At 42.3% G+C, this 20,643-nt stretch overlaps 1 protein-coding gene across 2 annotated transcripts in view; it reads left to right on the forward strand.

Annotated features, from left to right (window-relative positions):
• Window positions 1-16,806, forward strand: part of gsk3ba (glycogen synthase kinase 3 beta, genome duplicate a) — a 175,538-nt gene extending 158,732 nt beyond the window's left edge. For both annotated transcript variants that reach the window (XM_038801907.1, XM_038801908.1), the window contains 2 exons: window positions 3,767-3,865; window positions 11,270-16,806. In XM_038801907.1, the coding sequence (XP_038657835.1) occupies window positions 3,767-3,865; window positions 11,270-11,340 (170 nt within the window). In that variant the 3' untranslated portion in view covers window positions 11,341-16,806. The remainder of the gene's footprint in view (window positions 1-3,766; window positions 3,866-11,269) is intronic.
• Window positions 16,807-20,643: the final 3,837 nt, after the last annotated feature.

Consider the following 20,643-nt stretch of genomic DNA (forward strand, 5'->3'; position numbering starts at 1 on the left):
CATACAGCGATACACGATGTTCCTCCCCACCCCGCACCAGACCCCTCCATCTCCCTGACTCCCTCAACGCCATAGCCAAAGGTTCAATCGCCAGTGCAAAGAGCAAGGGGGACAGGGGGCACCCCTGCCTGGTCCCACGGTAGAGCCTAAAGTACTCCGATCTCCTTCCATTTGTAACTACACTCGCCATCGGAGCCGCGTAGAGCAGCCTCACCCATTTGATGAATCCCTCCCCGAATCCGAACCGCTCCAGCACCTCCCACAGGTACCCCCACTCAACTCTATCAAACGCTTTCTCCGCATCCAGCGCCACCACTATCTCCACCTCCCCCTCCACTGCCGGCATCATAATAACATTTAGCAGTCTCCGAACATTCGTGCCAGCCCCCCCCCCCCCCCCCCCACATGACAAATCCTGTCTGATCCTCATGTATCACCCCTGGCACACAGTCCTCTGTCCTGGTGGCCAGGATCTTCGCCAGCAACTTAGCGTAAACATTGAGGAGCGAGATAGGCCTGTATGATCCACACTGCAAGGGGTCCTTATCCCGCTTTAGGATCAGAGAGATCAGTGCCCGCGACATCGTCGGGGGCAAAGCCCCCCCCTCCCATGCCTCATTGAAAGCTCGCACCAACAGGGGGCCCACCAGATCCGCATACTTTTTATAAAATTCCACCGGGAACCCGACCGGCCCCGGCGCCTTACCTGACTGCATTTGTCCAATCCCCCTGACTAGTTCCTCCAACTCTATCGGCGCCCCCAGCCCCTCTACCAGCTCCTCTTGAACCCTTGGGAACCGTAGCCTGTTCATGAAGCTCTCCATCCCCCCTCTCCCCATCGGAGGTTCTGACCGGTACAGTTCCTCGTAGAAGTCCCTAAAGACCCCATTTACTTCTGTCCCCTTCTGCACTACATTCCCGCCCCTATCCGTCACTCCACCAATTTCCCTAGCCGCATCTCGCCTGCGGAGCTGATGCGCCAACATCCTGCTCGCCTTCTCCCCATACTCCTATACCGTGCCCTGCGACCTCCTCCACTGTGTCTCCGCCTTTCTGGTGGTCAACAAGTCAAATTTGGCCTGCAAACTGCGCCGTTCCCCCAGCAACCCCTCCTCCGGTGCCTCCGCGTATCTCCTGTCCACATCCAGGAGCTCTCCCACCAGTCTCTCCCTCTCCTTCCTCTCCCTCCTTTCCCTATGGGCCCGGATGGAGATCAGCTCTCCCCGGATCACTGCTTTCAGAGCCTCCCAGACCATCCCCACCCGGACCTCCCCCGTATCATTGGTATCAAGATACCCCTCAATACTTCCCCGGACCCTCCTACACACCTCGTCATCAGCCAGCAGCCCCACATCCAGGCGCCAGAGCGGGCGCTGGTCCCGCGCCTCCCCCATCTCCAGATCAACCCAATGCGGAGCATGGTCTGAGATCGCTATGGCCGAATACTCTGCATCCTGCACCTTCGGGATCAATCCCCTGCTCAGGATGAAAAAATCTATTCGGGAATAGACCCTATGGACATGGGAGAAAAAGGAATACTCCCGCGCTCTCGGCCTCCCAAACCTCCAGGGATCCACCCCTCCCATCTGGTCCATAAACCCCCTCAGCACTCTGGCTGCCGCCGGTCTCCTACCCGTCCTTGAACTGGACCGGTCCAGTGGGGGATCCAGCACTGTGTTAAAGTCTCCCCCCATGATCAGGCCCCCTGCCTCCAGGTCCGGAATGCGGCCCAACAAGCGCCTCATGAAGCCGGCATCATCCCAATTCGGGGCATATACATTAACCAGCACCACCTTCTCTCCCTGCAGCCTACCCTTCACCATAATATATCTGCCCTCCTTGTCCGACACCACCTCAGCCGCCTCGAACGCCACCCTCTTCCCCACCAGGATCGCCACCCCCCGGTTCTTAGCGTCCAATCCTGAGTGAAAAACCTGCCCCACCCACCCCTTCCTCAGACGAACCTGGTCCGCCACCTTCAAGTGGGTCTCCTGGAGCATAGCCACGTCCGCCTTCAGCCCCTTCAGATGAGAAAATACCCTGGTTCTCTTAACCGGCCCATTCAGCCCCCTCACGTTCCAGGTAATCAGCCGAATCAGAGAGCAACCTGCCCCTCTCCCCCGCCGGCTAGCCATAGCTTATCGACTGCTCGCCCCAGGCCCGCTCGCCCCGCCTGACCCGTTCCCCATGGCGATAACGCCTCTCCTCTACCCCCCCGGCCCACGCCAGCTCCTTCCTGGCCATTCCAGCAGCAACCCGGTACTGTTTTGATCACCTTGTGGTTCAACTTCACCAATGTTCTCCTAGCTGGCCTTCTTGCTTCCATAATCAATGGATTCTGGAATGTCACCACTGTGTCTTTAACTAAATTCTGGTCCAAATCCCCATTATCAAGTTCCACTGGCTTCTTGTGTTCGGTGAGTCAATGTTTAGAAGTGTCACCTCTTCAAAATCAGACAACATCCTGCTCCTCCCTGCCACTGATCTTCAGTACATCAGTGAAAGCATCTTTAAATCCACATTCTGGAACTCCCTGCTTCCAAAATTCTCTTCAAATTTTGTGCTTCTTAACCTTCAAATCTCCCTACATATCCCAAGCTATTCACCCTCTCGGAGAATATTCTCTTTAATCTTCAATGAGCGCTACAACAATGCCAGTTATTGAAGTATAAAGTTAAAAGGTGGCTTGGGGGTCCCCTGATTGTTGAACAACTTTATTCATTGCGTGGAGCTGAGAATTACAGGCCATGAAAGCTCCAGGTTCCATCTCCGGTGTATTTTTCTTCTTGATGTCGATGGAGAATCGAGCACACAGTAATTAGTTTCACTGCCCTTGAGTTAGGGAGGGAGTATTGGCTATGGTCTATGATTATGATCTAGTGACCTTTGTGAATATGTAGATGTGCTCCTCACAACTGAGTTTGCTGACAATTAGTTCAGCATCACTAATGAATGTAAATTTAAGTAGGGTTACTGGAGACTGTACCTCACAATAAGCCCAGAACCTCAGTGACTACTGGGCCAGTTTTAAATGTTGGTATGGAGTGACAGTTTCTTTCACCTAAACAGTACATTTAGAACATAGAACAGTACAGCACAGAACAGGCCCTTCGGCCCTCGATGTTGTGCCGAGCAATGATCACCCTACTCAAACCCACGTATCCACCCTATACCCGTAACCCAACAACCCCCCCCCTTAACCCTACTTTTTAGGACACTACGGGCAATTTAGCATGGCCAATCCACCTAACCCGCACATCTTTGGACTGTGGGAGGAAACCGGAGCACCCGGAGGAAACCCACGCACACACGGGGAGGACGTGCAGACTCCACACAGACAGTGACTCAGCCGGGAACTGAACCTGGGACCCTGGAGCTGTGAAGCATTTATGCTAACCACCATGCTGCCCGTTTTGGTCACTAGTTCTCTGTGACAGGAAAGCTAAGCTCCCTAGAAGTTTTGAGAATTGCAGACTGTGATGGTTCAATCAAGGATTGGTTAGAAAGAATGGAAATAGATGTATGATGACCAAAGAGGAGATGAATCTCAACAGAAGACTTATTGGTATTAGCTTAAAACTCTGAAACCCCTGCAAGTTAAATAAATTGATGCCAATACTCTCGGGACACTTTCTGGTTAACTTTCAGCAATTGGACAGATCAAAGAATATTATAAAAATTGATTCTTCAGTATGAAGCACTGTCAGTGCTTCCGTTGTCAGAATTCTGAGTGAAATGCCATAAACATTTTACCTTGTTTTTGCAGAACTGTCGAGCAACCCAACACTGGCATCAATCCTTATCCCCCCTCACATTCGGAATCAGGCTCCTGCATCAACTCCAACAAATGCTTCCGCAGTGTCAGGTAATCACCATAGTGTGCATCATCTTAGTAGTTGACAAATCTAATTTCGGGCAACTATTACGATCCCAGACCAGACCCCAACCGTGGCGGTGATACTGGATCGAAACCCTATTATTTTGGCTTATTTTAAGAAAGAATGATTTGCTCCAGAAGTGATTGCATGAAAAAATAGGGCTTTAGTATTTCTAAAACAAAAAACAAAACGTTATTATGAATACAATATTAAGCTTTTAACTCCACACCCGAAAAGAACAGCCTTAACACTATACAATTTCCCAATAAACATCAAGAAAAGAAACGCATAATCCAACTTAGAATTAGCAGGGCATAGAGTAATACTTGATCTATAAAACCGGTTTGGAACCCCTTCAGACTCTGGCTGAATATCTTCAAATAACTGCTTCAACTAGGTTGTTTCAGCCTCTTGTCTTCAGACAAACTAGTCTGCTTTAAAATATGATTACTCTTTTTTTAACTATCCGACTTGGAAAGAACTGTGGACTCAGTCAGGCAGATAAGAACTCCGCTACCCCCTCCCTTTTCTCCGCCCCCCCTCCTTTTTCTCTGCCCCCTCCCTTTTCTCCGCCCCTCCTCCCTTTTTCTCTGCCCCCTCCCTTTTCTCCGCCCCTCCTCCCTTTTCTCCGCCCCTCCTCCCTTTTCTCCGCCCCCCTCCCTTTTCTCCGCCCCCCCTCCCTTTTCTCCGCCCCTCCTCCCTTTTCTCCGCGTCCCCTCCCTTTTCTCCGCGTCCCCTCCCTTTTCTCCGCGTCCCCTCCCTTTTCTCCGCGTCCCCTCCCTTTTCTCCGCGTCCCCTCCCTTTTCTCTGCCGCGTCCCCTCCCTTTTCTCCGCGTCCCCTCCCTTTTCTCCGTCCCCTCCCTTTTCTCCGCGTCCCCTCCCTTTTCTCCGCGTCCCCTCCCTTTTCTCTGCCGCGTCCCCTCCCTTTTCTCTGCCGCGTCCCCTCCCTTTTCTCTGCCGCGTCCCCTCCCTTTTCTCTGCCCCCTCCTCTCTTTTCTCTGCCCCCTCCTCTCTTTTCTCTGCCCCCTCCTCTCTTTTCTCTGCCCCCTCCTCTCTTTTCTCTGCCCTCTCCTCTCTTTTCTCTGCCCCCTCCTCTCTTTTCTCCGCCCCCCCCCTTCCCCTCCCCAAGCTGCAAAAAACATATTAGGGCAGCACGGTAGCATAGTGGTTAGTATCAATGCTTCACAGCTCCAGGGTCCCAGGTTCGGTTCCCGGTTGGGTCACTGTCTGTGCGGAGTCTGCACGTCCTCCCCGTGTGTGCGTGGGTTTCCTCCGGGTGCTCCGGTTTCCTCCCACAGTCCGAAGATGTGCGGGTTAGGTGGATTGGCCATGCTAAATTGCCCGTAGTGTCCTAAAAAGTAAGGTTAAGGGGGAGTTGTTGGGTTACGGGTATAGGGTGGATACGTGAGTTTGAGTAGGGTGATCATTGCTCGGTACAACATCGAGGGCCGAAGGGCCTGTTCTGTGCTGTACTGTTCTAAATCTAAATCTAAATTTTTACCTCTGAATCAGAAGGTTGTGGGTTGGGTTCAGAAGGGGCTGGTTTAGCTCACTGAGCTAAATCGCTGGCTTTTAAAGCAGACCAAGCAGGCCAGCAGCACGGTTCGATTCCCGTACCAGCCTCCCTGGACAGGCGCCGGAATGTGGCGACTAGGGGCTTTTCACAGTAACTTCATTGAAGCCTACTCGTGACAATAAGCGATTTTCATTTCATTTCAAATACCTCTCCAGAAATGTGAAGACAAAATGTAAGCTAAAAAATAGAAATAATACCAGAAACTGCTGGTAAGAAGTCATATTGGACTTGAAATGTTAACTCTTCCACAGACGTTGCCAGACACTTTGTTTTTATTTCAGATCTCAAGCATCCATAGTGTTTTGCCTCTATGCAAAGGTTATGAAGTTGCAGTACTTTATACTATCATGTCCATGCTGGCGCGCAGCAAAATCAAAGCAGCTGTTCCCAATACTCCTCATCCGTGGCCCTGCACATTTTTTCTCTTTGGATGTTTATCCAATTTTCCTTTGAAAGTTTTGTTTTTGAATCTACATCCACCACTCTCGGCTATTCATTCCAGCTCCATGAAAAATGTTTTTCCTCAGGTGCCAGTTGATTCTTTTGCCATTCACCTTAAATTTCTGGTTTTCACCCCTTACCGCAATTGCAAACAATTTCTCTCCATATTCTGTCTAGGTCCCTTGATGTTGAACACCTCTATCAAATCTCCTCTAAATCTTCCCTTCACCTGAGGAGAAAAACTCCACTTTCAACATTCTATCAATGTAACAAAAGAAATAGGCCCACCGAGCCTGTTCTACTATTCAGTAAGATCATGGTTTATCTGATTGTGGCCTCAATTCCACTTCCTGTCTGCCCCCTCAACCACTACCCTCTCCCCAACCCCCATAACCTTCGACTCCCTTGTTAATCAAAAAATGATCTAACTCTGCCTTGAATATAGTCAATGGCCCAACCTCCACTGATCTCTAGGGAAGAGACTTCTACAAACTTAACAGACCCGAGAGAGAAAATATTTCTCGGTCTTGCATGGGAGACCCTGGATTTTTAAACTCTGTCCCCTAATTCTAAGCATCCCAACAAGGGAAAAAGATACCGACAGAATACCCGTTGAATACTTCTGCCATTTTCGTTTCCCATGAATTCCCCAAACTCATCCTCCAAATGACCAATACTCACTCTAGTTACTCATTTCCTTTCTAAATACTTGTAGAACTTCTTACTATCTGTTGTTATATTTCTAGCTAGCTATCTCTAATTCTACCCTCATTACTTTTTTTCATAATTCTTCTTACCTATCACTAATCTTCGCAGTATTATTTTAAAAATTTGATACTATCCTTAACTGAAGACCTACATCCCTGGAACCATTCTCGTGAATATTTTCTGCATCCCCTCTAATGCCACCACATCTACCCTAAAGTGAGGTACCCAGAATTTAGCACTATTAAGCCTATATTTATAAAGCCCAGAATCTCATATGCCTTTTTAATCACATTCTCTACCTTGCAATGATTTGTCCACATATACACCAGGTGCCTTTGCTCTTGCACTCCTTTTAGAATTGTATAATTTATTCCATGTTGCCTGCTTATCCAGCCCACCAAAAACCACTCAAGCCATCAAACGAAATGAGGGAAAGCTAACTTAATGGTAAACATTTTATGCTGTATGATATTGAAAATTTTACAGTAAAGATGCAGTTTTCTGTCTGTTCTTTGAAGCATTGAGGGCCAGTTGGTACAGATTTCTAAAAGGCAGGTTGTACCTTTGTACAAAGGCCTTTGTATAAGAATTAAATCATTCCTGGAGAAAATAACAGGATAGGTAAGAATTTTCAAAAAGCACTTGATAAGATACGTTGTAAATTATTAATTGCGAGGATAAAGGCAAATCTAACTCGGGAATTATTTTCCCCTTCTAATTTCAAATGGAGTTCAATGTGAATTAGTCTGAATTAATAAAATGTGGAATTACAGGCAAAATGAAATATCTAAAAGGAAAGAGGGATATTTGGGTGTGCAAGCCGTTAATAGTGGCAGTGCAAGTTGATGAACTATTTCAAAGAAAAAGCAAACCAAATTTTTGAATTTGTAGTATTTCTAATTTCTTCAGTCTTGGATGGTTTAAAAACAAGATGATAATTTTAAACTTGTGGAAGACATTGGGTTACAGTTGGAAAATTGTCCTGTTTTGCACACCCCATTATAAGAACAATTGGAAAACCAATGTAAAAGCATCAGTAGAGATTTATATTGTTACTATGGTTGTAGCTTTTATTTCAGAGTTGAGATATTTAAAATATAGTATGATCAAATGATCTAAATGGTTGCAGCTTTTTTCTTGCAATCTGCAAATTAGACCTCTTTCAAGTTCACGTCCAGTTCTTTTTGAAGATTTCTATGGAGTCTACTTGCTCTACACTTTCAGGTAGCATGTTTACTATCCTAATGCTCTGAGAAAAATCTCCTGTCCCCTCTAGTTTTCTTGCCAATATTTTAAATCTATGATCTGCTTGCCAAAGGAATCAGAGCAAGTAGAGAGAACCTGAGAATGAATCGAGCTTCTGCAATCACTCCACATAGCTCAAGTCCCTCATCATTGGTAAGCTTCCCCTCTGGCCTTAATATTACTCATTAATTGCGGTGCCCAGAATTGCATCCACTGCTCTAGCCGAGACCTATCCAGTGGTTTGAAAAAATTAGCATGGCTCCTTGCATTCATTGCCTCCATTTTACATCAATTATCCTATATGATTTATTGATTGCCATATTGCCCTGACACCTTCAAATATTTGTGAATATATGCCCCGAACAAAACAAATCTCCGAGGAACCCCTTCAAATTAACTTCATCCTCCGAAGGGCATCTCTTCACACTTACCTGCATTAAATTGGATCTTCTATGTCTGTGTCTGTCCATTTCACCAATCTTTGTACGTTCTCTGCAGCCTGCTACTAGCATCCTCACCTAATATGTTCTAGGGCTTTGTAGTATCTATATTATCAAAATTATACTTTCCATATCCAAGTCCAATTCATTTTGTGTATAACCAAAAATCGCTGGTCCTAATACTGACCCCAGGGACATCCTGCTTGTAGCTTTCTCCAGTCACAGAAACATTTGGTCATTGTTCTTTGCTCCTATTCCTTAACTAATTTTGTACCTAGTTATTGCTGTATTTTTAATACCACCTGCTTCTATTTCCTAAATGATGCTGTTGCATTTAATTTATCAAATATCTTTTGAAAGTATACTGTGCTGTTCAGTAACCCTCTGTTACTTCATCGAAGAACTCGATCGGGTTAATCAGACACCACTTGCCTTTGAACAAATCCATGCTGGTTTTTCCTTCTTAACTCCTTCTCCAAATAAGAATTAATTTGTTTTTGATAATAGTCTCCAGTAGCCTTTCCATCAATGAGATTAAACTGATTGGCTTTCCTTTGTAATCTGCCGGTTCTCTGGAACTGCTTTCATATGCAAGGAGGAGTGGAAGGTGGTGGTCAGAGCTTTGTTTCTCCATCTTGACTTCCCTTAACAACCAAGGTTGCCTTCGATCTGGACTGAGTGATTCCAATGTGCTTAGTAGCTCCTTTCTATTTTTATCTTATCTGATACCTCCATTTCCCTTACAGTGCGACATTAACTTCTTCCTCTTCTGTGAAGAGAGATGCAAAGTACTCACTCAGTACCTCAGTCTTGCCATTTGCCTCCACGCACATATTTCCTTTCTTCCTTAATTGGCCCCTTCATTTTGTTGCTGCTTTGGAGTCATTATAATATAATAATATATAATAATAATTACATATTGTCACAAGTAGGCTTCAATGAAGTTACTGTAAAAAGCCCCTAGTCGCCACATTACGGCGCCTGTTCGGGGAGGCTGGTATGGGAATTGAACCCGCGCTGCTGGCATTGTTCTGCATTACAAGACAGCTGTTTAGCCCACAGTGCTAAACCAGCCCCTTGCAACACAGAAGAAAGGTACTGAACCTATGAAGTCTCCATACTGGTCCTTTGCAGTGTAACCCAGTCAGTTTCATTCCCTTTGCCTCCCCATAGCCCCCGATAGTCTATTTCCCTCATTGCCCAGCCAGCTTCCTTTTGAAATCATAAATCATTTATGTTTCCAACTCCCTTGTAGGCAGAGAGTTCCAGGCCTTTATCGCTCATTATGTGAAAATGTTGTTCCTCGTATTCCTTCCTGCATCTTTTGCCCAAAATTTTGAATCTGTGTTCCCTATCCTTTCTACCATCAGCAGCTGTGACTGCTCGTTTTTGCCTACCCCATCTAAACTTGTTACAATCTTTTACACTTCCCCTCAGTTCACTTTGCTCCAGGGAAAACACTCCATATTCTCCAAGCTAACCTTGATTATAGCAAGCCCTTCCGCTGTCTCCAGGTTTCAGTGCCAGCCATAGTAGCAAAATGATGGTTATCAGCATCCTATGTGACTGTAACAAATGTACACTATCCCCCTATATCGTTCCCAACCTGTCTGAAACCTTTGATGCAGTTAATCACACCATCCTCCTTCAATGCCTCCACTGTTGTCTAGCTGGGTAGGATTGCACTTGTTGTTTCCATTCTTAGTTATCTAATTATAGTAAGAGAATCACCTCAAATGTCTTTTCATCCAGACCCTGCACCATTACCTCTTGTAATCCCCAAGGATCTATCCCTGGCCCCCTTTATTATTTGCATTTTACCCCATGGCATTATCATCCAAAAACACAGCGCCACTCAATTGTGTATGCCACGGTGCCCGAGTGCCAGGTTAACACTACCAGGGATCGGGCCGGGTGTGCCCTACCCTTATGATGTGGGGGGGATGCGCAAAGATCGGGATGGCATTTAAAAATGGCACCCCGATCTCTTCCTGCACTGTCGAGGCCCAAGAAAAGAACAGAGTCCCGTTTAATACCAGGGTTGTTCTCTACACTGCGGGCGCCAAGAAACATCCCGCTTTGTGTGCCCAAAACGGGACTCTTTTTCATTAAATTGTGCCCTTTGTGTCTAATGAAATTAGAATCTATGTTCCATGCTTTATTTTATTTTTTAAATAATTATTGACACTACAGTATTTTATCCCCATAGCAGTTATTTTCCTCTGCTCAGCATCTCCGAGCAGTCCATATTTTTTTAGCTATCTCGCATGTATTTGTTTGTGTTTCAAACTACTGTTAGTTTTCCAATCTCATTTAAAATTGCAATTAAAGGAAAATACTGCGGATGTTGGAAATTCACCCATTCTGGTAGGATCAGTGTCATATTTAGCTCAAACGATGGGGTGAATTGTCCGCCTCCCCAGTGTGTGTTTCTCGGCATTGCGCTGTGCCAGCAGCAGGATTTTCTGATCCTGCCGCTGGCCAATGGGTTTCCCCATTGTAGCCCCCCCCCCCCATGCCGCTGGGAAACCCGCAGGATTGGGGGGGGGGGGGGTTCCCAGCGAAACAGAGAATCCCGCCAGTGCAGAATTCACCCCATTAGCTCTCTCCACAGATGCTGCTGAGTTAGCCCAGCATTTTTGTCTTTATTTAGAATTTACTTTCCTAGATTTTTTGAGTTGTCAAAATTAGTAGCTATTAGATCTTGTAACCTTCTAACAAGTTCTATATTCAGAATTCAGATGGCTGCTGAGGGAGGCTGAAGACTGATTTGTTTAGGAAATTGTTCTACAGTTACTTTTATGTAATGCAAAAAGATTCTTTCAATCTGATCTTAATGGGAAGCTGTGATACTATTACGCAGATTCCTGTATTGGTGTCTATAGTGTTGCACTTGCTAGTGTTTTCTATCAAAATAGTGAGTAGCATTTGAAGAATGTTCCTTTTTTTTAATGTAATTTAAAATATCTTTTCTCTCCTAGATACCAATGCTGCTGTGGACCGTGGACAGTCTACCAATGCGGCTTCAGCCTCTGCATCCAACTCAACCTGAGGATGAGATGGCCCTGGCTCAAATTTCCAGTCAGCTGCAAAAATGCTGGTCAACTATGAAAATCATCATTAGTGTTCATTTTATTTAATCTTGTTTCAAAAACATACACAAAATAAATACAAACCAATCATTTACTCACTGAAGAGGGATTGCAAAGGAATGTGGAGCAATGTTATACTCCTCCCTTGACAATCTTTTATTGAAATCTGCCATAGTGTTCAAATCTCCCCTCCCCAATCCAAAAACTGAAAAGTCTGAGGTGTATTTCACTCTGGTGTAGTGCAGGGCTTGGATTTGGCATGAAGCATTGCCATCGGATCCTTTCTTAAGAATCTGAGTAAGGAGGTAGTTGTATTAGTTATAGGCATTAGGTTTTATCAGTACTGGACTTGTACCAGCAACATATGGACAAGGGTACAGATCCACTGAAGCAACCACTGCAAGAAAGACCAGAGACTCCACAGTCATCATAAATTCCCTGCATCGAAGTGAAGTCTAATATTTGCAGAACTTTTTTGTCACTTGATTATTTGACTCTTCAGGGCTAAAGATTTTTTTTGTGGCCCAGTGCAACTCTGTACTGGTCCCATTTATTTAAAGCAAGATATCACAGAAGCAATGTAGCACATACACCCCAAGTTAAATGTACACCATATATCCACAGGTCCCAGTAGATTTCTGAGCTACACCAACTGAAATACAATCTTGAGTTCTTGAAGGAGTGTAAAAATTATCCCAATTATTTCAAACTTCCTCAATTTTCTCCGCTTTTTTTCCACCCCTTCCCCCAACTCCCTGTTTTTAATAATTTTTGTTTTGTACATAAAGTATGTGGACCTGGGAACTGATGAGAGCAACAAACATTCAGGGCAAATTTCGTTAATTGTAGGAGAGCTTATAAAGCCATATAGTTTCAATTCTGTACTATAGGTGCGGCTACAATGTAACAATAAGGAATTAGCGCTGTATAGTATATAGTTTGGAGTGCCTTTGCTTCCAATGTTTGAATTTTTTTTAAAATTGATGTCCCTCACTGAAGTATATTTGCTATTTCTTTCATATTTAACCCTTTATGTACCTTTTTAAGTTGACATCTGTCCTATAGAGAATTTTTATTTTTATTGCTATATCAAATTCACACTGCAGTTGGAACAAAACAGTTGTACAGAATTGTTGAACGCTTCAAAAGTTGCATATTTTGTTATTTAAAATGTTTGGGCTCTCAGCAGGTTGACAATTTGAGGTTTGAGGCTGGAGTATTCTACAGAAAATAATTGTTTCCAGTTGTTTTGGCAGAGTTGATTTGAAAGAAAGCTACAATACAAATTTTAGTATGTTATGTACATGTATAACCAACTATTTGAACACTTATGTGCTATGCCAACTCTGTTTTACTCTCCAAAAATTTACTGTAGGACATGAAACTAGGAATGAAAGTAAACCTGGCAGAGTTGCTACTAGTGCTGCATGAACTGATGACTTAAAATTTTTAATGTACAAATGATATAATTATTTGACATTTTATAATGCAAATCTTGATTTTAATTACTTTTGTTTTACCAAATGCTTTTATCGTGTGTGCACCGAGTTAACACTGGAGTGTCCCATTACATGGCTTCCTATCTGAAGTGCAGCTTTAATTTGCAGCTTCGAAACTTTCATGTGAATTTGTACTAAGGATGAGAGAACTGTTAGGATTTGATTAGTGCCTTTAAAGGAGCACGTTCATATTGTCCATTGAACTTTTGACCCTTTTTTTGCTTTCTGTTTTTGTAACAGACTTGGCACTATTTTTGCTAAAATACCACACTGGTGATATTTTTGTCATTTTTTTTGCATCCACATAAGCTAGATGTATAAAATGATATATAATGAGGAAATGCCACTAAATACTGCATTGGGGAAGTGGGCATTGGACAAAAATGGAATAAAGGGCAGGTTTAATCTGAATGGTTTGCTCATCCTTAATGCACCTCTGCTGCAGTACATATTCATTATAAGCAACAGGATATGCACTGGCATCTGCAGTGTACCAGCAGTGAGTGAATTTCCAAGTAAAGTTGAATCAGTCTGCACGTGTAGTCTGATTCCTGTAATGGAGTGTACACTATCACTTTGTCTTTTATTTAATCTTTGGAAGTTTAATAGCCTGTCCTTATCAGAACTCAGCGTAACAGTTGCCCATGTATTTTCCCGAAATCCAATGCCACAGGCTGATGAACTTTAGTCCGCTTTATTTTTTGAGGTCCTGCATTACCATGCCATTGAAAACAATGGGAGAATGAAATATTTGGAAATTAAATCTAAAATCTTATGTTTTTTGCTTTTTGTTTTCAAAAACCTTTCAAATTATGTTCCCTCACATTTTTCTGATTAGTACCATTTTGACCAGCATGTAGGCCCCTGCTGCTCTGAGCCAGCCACAGACCTCAGTTACCATTTCTTTAATGAAAGACTGATTTAGTCAGAATTTGGTTAGACTAGTGCAGTGCTCGCCTTTCACTTTTGAGGGTTTGTGTATGGGAAGGAGGGGGGGGGGGGGGGGGAGAGTCTGATCAAAGGGAACATTTTTTTGCGCCTCCAAGTTCAATAAAAATGTTCCCTATAGGGGAAAATCAAGAAGAGGTGGCTTACGGTTGTATTGTTAAAAATCTGATACAGTAGGCAGCACATTTAATGGCCTGCTCTTAAACATTCTACCAGTTTGAGCTACAAAAGTCTGTGGGGGAGAAACATTTTGGACATATGTTAAATTAGGCTAGTCCAGTTTGGGCAGAAATTGCAGTGTTAAGCTGATTCTTGCCAGTAGATATTGCTGGGTATCTCCAATCGAGAAATGATGGAGCAGACCCGGGTATTGAAATTACATCCTAGATTGGCAGGTATACACATGGAATTTCAAGCTCTGTGGACAACTTAAAAGATTCCCAAGTTGTAAAAGAACCATCTAGAATTGGTTTGTACAGTTTTTTTTGGTGTAAGCTATTCTTTAATAGTGGACATCACAAAAATATTTTTATTACAATATGGAAATTAATATTCAAACAGGTAGTATGTACTTTAGGCTTTTATTTTTTAGTATACACAATAAATATTCCTCATTTTTGTGTGTTTTATTGTTACAAAAGAAAGGCTTATTCACTAAAATTGTCACTTCAGCCCCCTGATCTTGAACATTCTAAAGGGGATTAATCAAGATGTGGACTGCAGTAATAATAATAGTGGCAGCGGGTAGTGAATGAGTTAATTAGCGATGTGAAATGAGTTTGGTTGGGGTGGTCTTTATTACACCATTTGTATAAATATCCAAAACACTGAATCGCAGCACCCTCCATATTCCTTGAGGGAAGGGAGGAAAAGATGAGCAGCTACGATATTGTCAGTTTACCGAGACTGAGATTCAGAAATGTAGCTATTGATTTAGCAGTAAATCAAAAGAGAGCCATCCACTAGCATGTTGCTAGCCAGCTAGAATTGAATTCAAGCCCAGTCTATTTGTACTGCAGTGGCTGTAATGAAGTTTCAGTGCTTTGATTTGTTTTTTTAATGAAAGTGCTATTTGGTGCCATTCCTCTTCCAGTTTCCTGGTCCTGAGAAGGTCCAAATAATGTCATTATACCAGGAGTACAAAGTAGGTGTGAGCTGTAGCAAGTGGCCTCACAGTGACACGGTTTAGTGAAAGTAGCATAACTTTGATCCAAACTTCTCCTGGTTTGAACTGTTTTTTTGGGAGGAGGGTGGGTGATCTGGGAGTGTCTCCAATTGCTGTCTACCCAATTTGATTTCCAGAATTGAAATGAATGGTTAAGATTTTGCTACAAAGATCAACCAAATCTTTGAAACTGTCTAAGGGGATATGTTGAAGTCATTGCCTACATCCTTGTTTTTATGTTGCAATTTGCAATTGGTACACAAAGGGTTAAACGTGGTAATTTACTTGTGTGACTACCTGCTTGCCTGTATAATCCGCATTAGAGATGTTTTGCTATGCTTCACACAGCCTGTATACAAAAGCGTGACCACCTCTCTTGTCAAAAAGGACTGTGGATAATATACAACCATTGCATCACTTGTGAACTGTCTTGGTTTTAAAAAAGCAAAAAAACAAAAAAAAGACCTGTTTAACATTATTACTTGAATGCTTCTGTTTGTGACTGAATTTTTATTTCATTTTAATATAAATTTTTGTGAAGTATGCTTGATGTTTATCCCTGTAAATACAATTCGTTCTGTGTGACTCGGTTCCGAATAGATTACCTGGTACTGTAATTTGCATTAAATAAACAGTAGGATAGGCCACAAACAATTCATAGTCCCTTCCTGTCTAATTTCCTGTCTAAGTCTTCCTTTTTAATGTGCAGTTGATTTTGATCAAGTCAAAGTGGTTAATTCTTTCACAGGATTTAACCTATAATGTAGATTTGCAATATAGTCTGCCTTTTGTGTATTTAATAAAATGTCTTGACTGTAGCATTTTATGAATTAAATACATGTTCAAAAGTATAGTTTAATCACTAGTAAAGAACTACTGTGAGAAAAAATTATCAAAATATTGTATTTGAATATAAATATACCCGTTATGGATATTAAAACAGCTGAATGGCTTAAACCTCCAAAGAGTGGCGATAAGCTTTAGAGAGGCTAAAGTAGAATCCTATTTTAGTGATAGTTTGGTCGTTAGTCCAAATTCTCACTATAACTGGTCAATGTATCAGAAGGCAGCAAAACCAACTGTACATTGATGATTCCACAATTTACAGCATGTATGAACTGATGAGCTCACTGCTCAACACACTGGCACTCAATATTCCAATATAAAGTACTCTTTTGCTCTTTCCAACACCCTCCACCCCATATTTTCTGGACCAACCTTAGCCCTAATAATGAATACAAATTAAACTTAAATTTCTCAAATCTCAAGTTAGTTTCTTTAATTCTATTATAAAATTTGGCTTGCTGGCAGTCATATACATTTAAAAACAGTGATCAGTAGTAAATTATTATAACGCAACCTGGGCAAAAATCCCAAGGTGTCGGTTGCAATTCTTCAGAAGTATTCAAGATGAACCAATTTATAAAGCAATCATTGTGAAATGAATCACACTTAATTTTTATTTACACTGTGCATTCAGACGGAGCTGTGATTACTTGCATCTGACTGGTTAAACAATGTGAAGCTGAACTGCAAAATATATGGTTGTATATGAATACATACACAAGTGAGCTACCAGAGAAAATAATAGAAATTGCTGCTGTTCTTGTTTCCTCGAAGTGTTACTTGGCTTAAAACAATAAAATTATACCTAAATTGAAATAATGGTCTGACAAATACCAGTTCCAGTGTCATGTAAAAAGTAAAATGCATTTGTATTTTGTGCGTCAGTACTAAATTCTTGCAATCCAAGCTGTTGAATCTGGTAAGATCTATTAAATTTTGACCGTTGTTTTTTAATTTTTAAAACCAAACCTGTGTGAAGTAGGTTTCAATGCTGACAGCAAAACTCAGGAATAGATCAACTGTAATTTTAACAGTTTATACAAAAGATAACTTTGGATGTAATTATTATTTTAATTATAATATGCTCCATGTGACTTGGATAATACTACTTTGAAAAAATGTGGGAGATTTTCCTTTGGAGGGATTTTTTTGTCACACCCTACATGACTTACCCTTATCCATCTTATAGTTATAGTTTTATGCCCTTCATATATTTGTATGTCATTTCAATAAATTGTACTTTAGCAGCAGATCCAATGTTAAAAGTAAAGCTTGAGATTTTTTTACATGGACTATAAGAAAACAATACTTAACTAGAATGTAATCTGAAGTTTATCTAACCAATGTATTTAAATGTATTGTCATAATAGGAGGGATTAACATGCATTAATATTGTACTCTACCAGATTAAGTTAATTTCCAAAAACATTCAGTCCTCCTTTTCCCACTCAATGTTATGGAATATGTATACTGTGGGTAATTACGTGGGTTACTGACATCCAGGAAAGCATTCACAATTGCTTACCTCTGTTAAATTGTTTTGTGAGCTGCAATCCCAAGTGATGTCAATCTTATAATAGAACCTCATAGAATGGTGAGAAGCATCTTGATGTCCACGGTTCTGTGCCAAGTTAGCTTTGAGAAACAGTTTAATGGGGATTGAGCTCTAGGTTGAGAGGAAGTTAGAGTCCAAAGTTCCTCTCGGGTGGAGTTCAGTTTATGCTTCCCAGGTCATGGCTGTAACCCAGAATGAGTTAATCCGCCACTGGTGTCACAACAATGTTTTTAAATAATTTTTTATAATAATCTTAATTGTCACAAGTAGGCTTACATTAACACTGCCATGAGGTTACTGTGAAAAGCCCCCAGTCACAACATTCCGGTGCTGTTCGGGTACAGAATTCAGAATATCCAATTCACCTAACCGCACGTCTTTCAGGACTTGTGGGAGGAAACTGGAGCACCCGGTGGAAACCCACGCAGACACGGAGAACGTGCAGGTTCAACATAGACAGTGACCCAAGCCGGGAATCGAACCTGGGACCCTGGAGCTGTGAAGCAGCAGTGCTAACCACTTGTGCAACCGTGCCACCCATCGTGCTTTTAAAGTTTTTTAAAAAATCATCCCGAAGCATTACAGAAAGAAAAATAAAGCAGCTGCCAAGCTTTGGTGGAAGGTAGGAAGGAGAGATGACTGCACAGTTTATTGCAAAGATGGGTTTTAAGTTGAGCGAAATGAAATGGTTTTTGGACGAAATTCTATAGAAAATGCTAAAGATTCCACCACCTTTGCTGAGCCAGAGCAAGTGGTAATGCACATGAATCAGACCTTTTGTGGGGAGGGGGGTGGGGGGAGAGACATGGTAATGGATGGGGTGTTGGCAGGGAAGGATAAACATAGCTTAGTCTTGGATAAATTGTAATTTATAGAAGTAGGAACATGTTGGACAAATGCAGCCAAGGAGATGTCCAGAGCCATGGGAGTGAGTGCACTGTGAAATAACATTTCTACTGTCCTGGTCTAAACCATTACTTTTCAGCAAAGGCATCCAGCTCACTTACACCACACAAAGATGGGCATGTTGGCCTTGTGATTCTTTCTTGACCGAAGCCCAACCAGTCTGTATCAAGCATCATCCTTCTCCACATGGCTGAACTTATTCTTACATTCAATAGCTTCTCCTTTACTCCAAATAAAAGGTGTCTATGAGAACACATGGTTCCTTTTCATGGGATACCTGGGCATTCTTTGTTCTAGTCCTACTCGGGTCACTCTCCTTTCTTCCTTTTCCCACACATTGGTGATTGTGTGGTGCTGTCCCCTGCGTTCACCCCAAATTGGAAAATTGAACCAGCTGGGTTTTTATGACAACCTGCAAAAATATCTAATTTCCGCCCCTTTTATAAAGCTGATTTCTTAACTTCCCTGGAGATTGACTCAACCATTATCCGTTAAAGTCCACTGACTCCTACAGCTACCTTTGATTACATTTATTCCATTCACTTTCTGTAAGCGCACTATCTCGTTATGGTTCTCCACACACTTGTTCTGATGATGCCACCTAGTGCTTTCAATATGAAGGCATCCACCAGGATTAATTCATAGGACCCTCAACCATGTGCACTCCACCACTTATGTATTCAGCTTTTCCCCCTTCCTCCCAGAGATAGAGGTCCCCTTGCCCTTGCCATCCAGGCTCCATATGCAACAGATTGTTAGCATGATGCCAGCACATCTTCATCTCTCTTTTTGGAATTCTGAAGGGACTACCAGCTGTAACATCAGGTCTACTCTTCCATTATGTGCAGCACTCCATGCAAGCATAGGAGATGCAACACCAGCCTTTTCACCACCTCCCTTCCACCCAGGGCCCCAAAATCACTTTCCAGATTAAACAACAATTTATTTTTGCTTTCAAATTGGCCAACTGTATTTGTTGCTCACAATACAGTCTTCTGCATTGGGGAGAACAAATGCAGATTGAGTAATTGCTTTATGTAGCAAATAATATCGACGGAATAATATTTTGATTGGATATTTTGCAACTTTCTGGACTCGACATGGAGTTTAACAATTTCAGTCCATAAGCACTTCCTTTTTTTAATGCAGTAGGTACTGGTAATGGTTTTGATACCATTGAAAACAACTCTACTCCCATCTTGTATTGCCTAACTAATCTCATTATCCTTGCCACAACTCTCCCCACCCTTTTGCATTCTACCATTTATCCCTTTTTGTTATTTAATCACTCTTGCCCATTGCAGATCTTACACCCATCCTGACTATTTTATTCAAAAGTTGCGACATCTCAAACCTGGTCCAATTCTGTCAAAAGATCATCAACCTAAAATGTTAATGGTCTTTCCACAAATGGTGTTAGATCTACTAAACATTTCCAATTTTTTAATGAAATGAAATATCAGATTTCCAGCATTCACAGTAATTTGCTTTAAGACACATGCTCTTTTATGGATTAAATGTGGGGTTTGAAACTATTGATTTGAACAGGGTGTGATGTTTTTGCATGGCCTAATTCAACCAGAGCTTGGGGCCAGAAGGGTGAGGTGGGAGCTTTAAGCATCAGGAAGAATGAAGCCAAATATCACCAGGAAATTTACCATGTTTCTTTGCAGGTTGTCATAGAAACCAAGCTGGTTCAATAACATGCTTCATGTCATCTCTTGGCCTGGCTGGCATGTAACTCCAGTTCCACGCTGGCTTTTGAGATGAACCAGTGATGGACAATAAATACTGCATTGTCAGTGTTGCCCATATTTCAAAAAATAAGTAAAGAAAAAGTTAAGAGGCCAATTTCAGTTATTCACAGCTTAATGTCAGGTCTGCTGGCAATAGGAGGTTGAAGAAAGTAGCAGGTTGGATATTCTTGTCATGTCTATTGAAATTAACACACTAAGGGGCAGTGTGTATATAAAGCAGGAAAAAAGGGCAGATCCAGGGATGACTACAAGGGCAGGAAAATTAATTATTTTTGTATTCACTGTCTTGCACATAGAAGTGAAACTAGAGAAGGGGCCCCTCGAGCCGAGCAACAGAAGAGAGGAACTGGAGAGTGTTATTCTCTCTCTTCGGAAAGGTGTAGTGTAATCTCAGAATTTGTCATCTGTGCCCATACCATGAGTACATTGGTAACAGAGATGGGTGGTAGTTGGATAAAGTTCCCTTGTGATACTAGTTCTAAAATGAGCGAGGAAGAGTACCTGAGCAAAGGAAGCCATTACAATGTTGATAAAACTTGGGCAGAAAAAATTTGAGAGGACGGGATCAAAGGTGCAAAAGATGTCTA

Source organism: Scyliorhinus canicula, chromosome 7, assembly GCF_902713615.1.
Source record: "Scyliorhinus canicula chromosome 7, sScyCan1.1, whole genome shotgun sequence".
NCBI lineage: Eukaryota > Metazoa > Chordata > Chondrichthyes > Carcharhiniformes > Scyliorhinidae > Scyliorhinus > Scyliorhinus canicula.